Here is a 7,155-nt window from a genome sequence, read left to right as displayed (position 1 = left end):
CACAGGCGTAATATAGGTTTAACTAGTTATAAAAGGACATAAAAACAATAAAGCACAAAACACAAACTGATATAAGAAAGTATTAAACAGGACTAGTTATAAAAGGACATAAAAACAATTAAGCATAAAATAAACTGATATAAGAAAGTATTAAACAGGCAACTAACTACAAAGACCTAAACTAATATTAACCAGACAGTGGTTCCTTGACCAGGAAACAAACCCTGGTCTTCCACATGGTAGACAGGGACACTTACCACTATGCTACACAGACAACTAGTTGCTTTTAGGAAACAGAGAGGCAGAAGCAATTAACTACAGGACTAGTTGCTTGTAGGAAACAGAAAGGGGTTACACAGACTTAACTGAAAAGCACAGAGGCAGAAGCAATTAACTACAGGAGGGAATGCTCCCACATAGAGATCTCACAGACAATGAGTTAATTACAAGGCACAGAAGGGGTGGAGGGAGTCACACGGGCAGTCAACTGCAAAGGGGGCAAACGGGCAGTCAACTGCAAAGGGGGCAAATGGGGTTTAAAACAGAAACTGCACAGAAGGGGGGTCACACGGGCAGTCAACTGCAAAGGGGCAAACGGGCAGTCAACTGCAAAGGGGCAAACGGGGTTTAAAACAGAAACTGCACAGAAGGGGGTCACACAGGCAGTTAACTGCAAAGGGGCACACGGGCAGTTAACTGCAAAGGGGCACACGGGCAGTTAAAACAGAAACTAAATGAGAGAGAGGGTTAGCAATGGGGGGAGGGGCGGCTTCTGCTTTCAGAGCAGATTTAAAACAGAAACTGAAAGAGAGAGAAGGTTAGCAATGGGGGGGGGGGGGCGGCTTCTGCTTTCAGAGTAGGTTTAAAACAGAAACTGAAAGGGAAAGAAGGTTAGGATCTTACCAGTCCCAGGAGGGAAAGTTGCAACATCACCCCTGAAGCTAAGTAGCAACACAGAGCAGGCTTACACGTTCAGGCTCGGAGTCCGGAGTGGGAGAGGGAAAAAACAGGGCAGCTGGTGTGTCTAGCAGATGGTGAGTTCTCTCTAGAGCCTGGGGCGTGCCCTGGCTTTAAACTAATCACTTCAGGTGGCCAAGGTTACTCCTGATTGGAGGGGAGACATTTGAATCAGGGCAAACCTTTGGCTGGGAGGTGAGCCGACTGTTAGGGTGGCTGTGCTTTCAGTCAGGTAGACAGCTGCTCCCAGTCACCTGGTCAGTTTCAGGAGGAGTGAGGAAATTGCCTAATAAGGTCAGTTTCAGCAGGAGTGAGCTAATGGCCTAATAAGGTCAGGTCGAGGTTTAACTGATGCACCAGGTGGGTAGGTGGGGGCGAGAGGTGGACATATCAGGTACTGCGTTGCAACACATCCCAGCTCCAGACCTGTCCCAGCCCCGCTCTAGCCACGCTCCAGCCCAGCCCAGCCACAGCCCAGTTCCAGCCCAGCCACATCCCCGCTCCTGCCCAGCACAGCTCCAGCCAGACTCCAGCCCAGCCACAGACGAGACCCGCTCCAGACATGCTCCAGCCCAGTCCAGCCCCAGCCCCGATCCAGCCACGCTCCTGCCCATCCCAGGTCCAGCCCAGCTCCAGAAACGCTCCAGCGCAGCCCAGACCCAGCCCAGCCACAGCCAAGCTCCGCTCCAGCCCAGCTCCAGTCCAGGAAAACCCCAGCCCCGCTCCAGCCCAGCTCCAGCCCAGCCCCAGCCCCGCTCTAGCCACGCTCCAGCCAGACCAGCCCCTGCTCCAGCCCCGATCCAGCCAAGCCCAGCTGCAGCGCAGCTCAGCCCAGCCACAGCTCCAGCCAAGCTCCAGCCCAGCCCCTGCCTCACTCCAGCTCAGCCCAGCTCCAGCCCAGCTTCAGCCCAGGCCCAGCCCCGCTCCAGCCATGCTCCAGCCAGCCACAGCCAGCCCCGCTCCAGACATCCCAGCCCCGCTCCAGCCATGCTCCAGCCCAGCCCAGCTCCAGCGCAGCTCCAGCAACGCTCCAGCGCAGCCGAGACCCAGCCCAGCTCCAGCCCAGACCCAGCCCAGCTCCAGCCCAAACACAGAGCAGCCCAGCTCCAGCCCCGCTCAAGCCACCCAGCTCCAGCCCAGCCCAGCCCAGATCTAGCCCTGATCTAGCCCAGCCCAGCTGCAGCGCAGCTCAGCCCAGCCCCAGCTCCAGCCCAGCTCCAGCCCAGCCCCTGCCTCGCTCCAGCTCAGCCCAGCTCCAGCCCAACCATAGCCCAGCACTGCTCCAGCACAGCCCCAGCCCCACTCTAGCCACGCTCCTGCCCAGCCCAAGCCCAGCTCCATCCCAGCCCCAGCCCCCCCAGCTCCAGCCACGGTCCAACCCGCTCCAGCCCCAGCCCCAGCCCAGCCCCAGCCTAGCTCCAGCCCAGCCCAGCAGCCCAGCCCAGCAGCCAAGCTCCGCTCCATCCCAGCTCCAGTACAGGAACAGCCCAGCCCCACTCCGGGCCAGGAACAGCCCAGCCCCGTTCCAGCCCAGCTCCAGACCTGTCCCAGCCCCGCTCTAGCCATGCTCCAGCCCAGCCCAGCAACAGCCCAGCTCCAGCCCAGCCACAGCCCCGCTCCAGCCCTGCACAGCTCCAGCCAGGCTCCAGCCCAGCCACAGACCAGCCCCGCTCCAGACACGCTCCAGCCCAGTCCATCCCCAGCCCCGCTCCAGCCATGCTCCAGCCCAGCCCAGCTCCAGCCCCGCTCGAGCCACGCTCCAGCCCAGCCCAGCCCCAGACCTGCTCCAGCCCAGCCCAGCCCAGACCCAGCCCAGCTCCAGCCCAGCCCCGCTCAAGCCACGCTCCAGCCCAGCCCAGCCCCTGATCTAGCCCTGATCTAGCCCAGCCCAGCTGCAGCGCAGCTCAGCCCAGCCCCAGCTCCAGCCCAGCTCCAGCCCAGCCCCTGCCTCGCTCCAGCTCAGCCCAGCTCCAGCCCAACCATAGCCCAGCACTGCTCCAGCACAGCCCCAGCCCCACTCTAGCCACGCTCCTGCCCAGCCCAAGCCCAGCTCCATCCCAGCCCCAGCCCCGCTCCAGCCACGGTCCAACCCGCTCCAGCCCCAGCCCCAGCCCAGCCCCAGCCTAGCTCCAGCCCAGACGCAGCCCAGCCACAGCCAAGCTCCGCTCCATCCCAGCTCCAGTACAGGAACAGCCCAGCCCCACTCCGGGCCAGGAACAGCCCAGCCCCGTTCCAGCCCAGCTCCAGACCTGTCCCAGCCCCGCTCTAGCCATGCTCCAGCCCAGCCCAGCAAAAGCCCAGCTCCAGCCCAGCCACAGCCCCGCTCCAGCCCTGCACAGCTCCAGCCAGGCTCCAGCCCAGCCACAGACCAGCCCCGCTCCAGACACGCTCCAGCCCAGTCCATCCCCAGCCCCGCTCCAGACATGCTCCAGCCCAGCCCAGCCCCAGCTCCAGCTCCAGCCCAGACCCAGCCCAGCCACTTCCAAGCTCCGCTCCAGCCCAGCTCCAGCCCATGTACAGCCCAGCCCCACTCCGGGCCAGGAACAGCCCAGCCCCGTTCCAGCCCAGCTCCAGACCTGTCCCAGCCCCGCTCTAGCCATGCTCCAGCCCAGCCCAGCAACAGCCCAGCTCCAGCCCTGCCACAGCCCCGCTCCAGCCCTGCACAGCCCAGCCAGGCTCCAGCCCAGCCACAGACCAGCCCCGCTCCAGACACGCTCCAGCCCAGTCCATCCCCAGCCCCGCTCCAGCCATGCTCCAGCCCAGCCCAGCTCCAGCCCCGCTCGAGCCACGCTCCAGCCCAGCCCAGCCCCAGACCTGCTCCAGCCCAGCCCAGCCCAGACCCAGCCCAGCTCCAGCCCAGCCCCGCTCAAGCCACGCTCCAGCCCAGCCCAGCCCCTGATCTAGCCCTGATCCAGCCCAGCCCAGCTGCAGCGCAGCTCAGCCCAGCCCCAGCTCCAGCCCAGCCCCTGTCTCGCTCCAGCTCAGCCCAGCTCCAGCCCAACCATCGCCCAGCACTGCTTCAGCACAGCCCCAGCCCCACTCTACCCATGCTCCTGCCCAGCCCAAGCCCAGCTCCATCCCAGCCCCAGCCCCGCTCCAGCCACGGTCCAACCCAGTCCAGCTCCAGCCCCAGCCCCAGCCCAGCTCCAGCCCAGCCCCAGCCTAGCTCCAGCCCAGACGCAGCCCCGCCACAGCCAAGCTCCGCTCCAGCCCAGCTCCAGTACAGGAACAGCCCAGCCCCGCTCCAGCCCAGCTCCAGCCCAGCCCCAGCCCCGCTCTAGCCACGCTCCAGCCCAGCCCAGCCCCTGATCCAGCCCCGATCCAGCCCAGCCCAGCTACAGCGCAGCTCAGCCCAGCCCCAGCCCCGCTCTAGCAACGCTCCTGCCCAGCCCAAGCCTAGCTCCAGCCCAGCCCCAGCCCCGATCCAGACACGGTCAAACCCAGCCAATCTCCAACCCCAGCCCAGCTCCAGCCAGGCTCCTACCCATCCCCGCTCCAGCCTAGCTCCAGATCTGTTCCCAACCCCGCTCTAGCCACACTCCAGCCCAGCCAAGCCCATAGCCCAGCTCCAGCCAAGCCCCAGCCACGCTCCAGCACAGCCCCGCTCGAGCCACGCTCTAGCCCAGCCCAGCCCGAGTCCAGCTCCAGCCCAGACCCAGCCCAGCCACAGCCAAGCTCCGCTCCAGCCCATCTCCAGCCCATGTACAGCCCAGCCAAAATCCAGCCCAGCTCCAGCCCATCCCCAGCCCCGCTCTAGCGACGCTCCTCCCCAGCCCAGCTCCAGACCCAGCCCAGACCCATCCCCGCTCCAGCACGGTCCAACCTAGCCCAGCTCCAGCCCCAGCCCAGCTACAGCCCCGCTCTAGCCACGCTCCAGCCCAGCCCAGCCCCAGACCAGCTCCAGCCCAAACCCAGCCCAGCCGCCGCCACGGTCCAGCCCAGCCCAGCCCAGTCCAGCCCCAGCCTAGCTCCAGCCCAGACGCAGCCCAGCCACAGCCAAGCTCCGCTCCAGCCCAGCTCCAGTCCAGGAACTGCCCAGCCCCGCTCCAGCCCAGCTCCAGCCCAGCCCCAGCCCTGCCCTAGTCAAGCTCCAGCCCAGCTCCAGCCCAGCCCCTGCCTCGCTCCAGCTCAGCCCAGCTCCAGCCCAGCCACAGCCCAGCACCGCTCCAGCCCAGCCCCAGCCCCGCTCTAGCCACACTCCTGCCCAGCCCAAGCCCAGCTCCATCCCAGCCCCAGCCCCGCTCCAGCCACGGTCCAACCCAGCCCAGCTCCAGCCCCAGCCCAGCTCCAGCCCCGCTCTAGCCACGCTCCAGCCCAGCCCTGCCACAGCCAAGCGCCAGCTCAACCCCAGCCCCAGCCCAGCTTCTGCCCAGCCTAGCCCCATCCCAGCACCAGCCCAGCCCAGCTCCAGCCCCACCATAGCCCAGCCCAGCTCCAGCCCAACTCCAGCAAGGTCCAGCCCAGCCCAGCTACAGCCCATCCCCAACCCCAGCCCAGCTCTAGCCCCAGCCCAGCTCCAGCCCAGCCCAGCCCAACCACAGCCCAGGCCAGCTCCAGCCCAACTCCAGCAAGTTCCAGCTCAGCCCAGCTCCAGCCTAGCCTAACCCCATCCCAGCACCAGCCCAGCCCAGCTCCAGCCCAACCACAGCCCAGACCAGCTCCAGACCAGCCCCAGCCCATCCCAGCTCCAGCCCAGCCCAACCTAGCTCTAGCCCTGCCCCAGACCAGCTCCAGCCCAACTCTAGCCCAGACCCAGCCCCCTTCCAGCCCAACCACAGCCCAGCCCAGCTCCAGCCCAACTCCAGCAAGCTCCAGCTCAGCCCAGCTACAGCCCATCCCCATCCCCAGCCCAGCTCCAGCCCCAGCCCAGCCCAGCCACAGGCCCATCCCCATCCCCCAGCCCAGCCCAGCCCAGCCCAGCCTAACCCCATCCCAGCACCAGCCCAGCCCAGCTCCAGCCCAACCACAGCCCAGCTCCAGCCCAGCTCCAGCTCAGCCCAGCTTCAGCCCAGCCCCAGCCCAGCCCAGCCCCAGCCCAGCTCCAGCAAAGCCCAGCCCAGCTCCACTTCAGCCCAGCTCCAGCCCAGCTCCAGCCCAGCCCCGCTCCAGCCAAGCCCCATTCCCATTCCAGCCACGGTCCAGCCCAGCCACAGCCCAACCCCGCTCCAGCCCCGCTCCAGCCACGGTCCAGCCCCAGCCCTGCTCCAGCCCCGCCACAGCCCAGCCAAGCCCCAGCCAAGCTTTAGCCCAGCCCCACCTAGCTCCATCCCAGCCCCAGCCCAGCCCAGCTCCAGCCCAGACCCAGCCAACCTCCAGCCCAACCATAGCCCAGCCCAGCTCCAGCCCAGTTCCAGCCCAACTCCAGCAAGCTGCAGACGAGCCCAGCTCCAGCCCAGCCCCAGCCCAGCTCCAGCCCAGCCCAGCCCAGCTCCAGCCCAGTTCCAGCCCCAGCCCCGCTCCAGCCACGCTCCAGCCCAGCCCCAGCCCACCCACAGCCCAGCCCAGCTCCAGCCCAGCTCCAGCCCAGCCCCAGCCCCGCTCCAGCCACAGTCCAGCCCCAGCCCCGCTCGAGCCACGCTCCAGCCCAGCCCAGCTCCAGCCCAGCTCCAGCCCAGCCCCAGCCCAGCTCAGAAGGAGCCCCGTGGAGTCCACAGGTCCGTCTCAGATACTGGAGTGAGCTTCCAGATGCCGGAGCATCCTCACGGAACCCGCAGTTGTTTCCGGAGGTTGTAGGTTCTCCAGCATGCCGCTATGTACTTCTGAATTCTGCAAGGTCTTTCCGGAGGTTGGATGGTCCTCCTGGATACTGCAGGGGCCTCCCAGAGTTCGCAGGATCCTCCCAAAGGCTGCAGGGCCCCCTCCGGAGGTCGCAGGGGAATTTCGGAGACGGAAGGGGACTCCTGGAGTCTGGAGGTTCGTCTCGGATGCTGGAGGGAGCTCCCGGATGACAGAGCAACCTCACGGTGGCCGCAGTTGTTTCCGGAGGTGGTATGGGCCTCCAGTAGGCCTCTATCTACTTCAGAAGTCTGCAAGGTTCTTTCGGAGGCTGGATGATCCTCCTGGATAGTGCAGGGGCCTCCCAGAGGGCGTAGGATCCTCCCAAAGGCTGTAGGGGATTCCAGCATGCCGCTAGGTTCTTCTGGAGGCTGGAGGGTCCTCACTGATGATGCTGGGACCTCCTGGAGGCCGCAGGGGAAT

The 7,155-nt window shown here is 65.5% G+C and overlaps 1 protein-coding gene across 1 annotated transcript; it reads left to right on the top strand.

Moving 5' to 3' along the window:
- Positions 1–2,383: 2,383 nt before the first annotated feature.
- Positions 2,384–5,561, top strand: LOC137154247 (uncharacterized; the record flags this gene model as incomplete). Its single annotated transcript, XM_067549934.1, has 4 exons — positions 2,384–2,459; positions 4,019–4,155; positions 5,048–5,072; positions 5,407–5,561. Coding segments are annotated over 4 exons (393 nt in total), but the record flags the coding sequence as incomplete, so codon positions are not given.
- Positions 5,562–7,155: the final 1,594 nt, after the last annotated feature.

This window comes from Emydura macquarii, unplaced genomic scaffold (genome assembly GCF_026122565.2).
Source record: "Emydura macquarii macquarii isolate MOO-44397 ecotype Brisbane River unplaced genomic scaffold, CSIRO-AGI_Emac_v2 contig_1253, whole genome shotgun sequence".
Classification (NCBI taxonomy): domain Eukaryota; kingdom Metazoa; phylum Chordata; order Testudines; family Chelidae; genus Emydura; species Emydura macquarii.
This window is presented reverse-complemented; position numbering and strand designations above follow the sequence as displayed.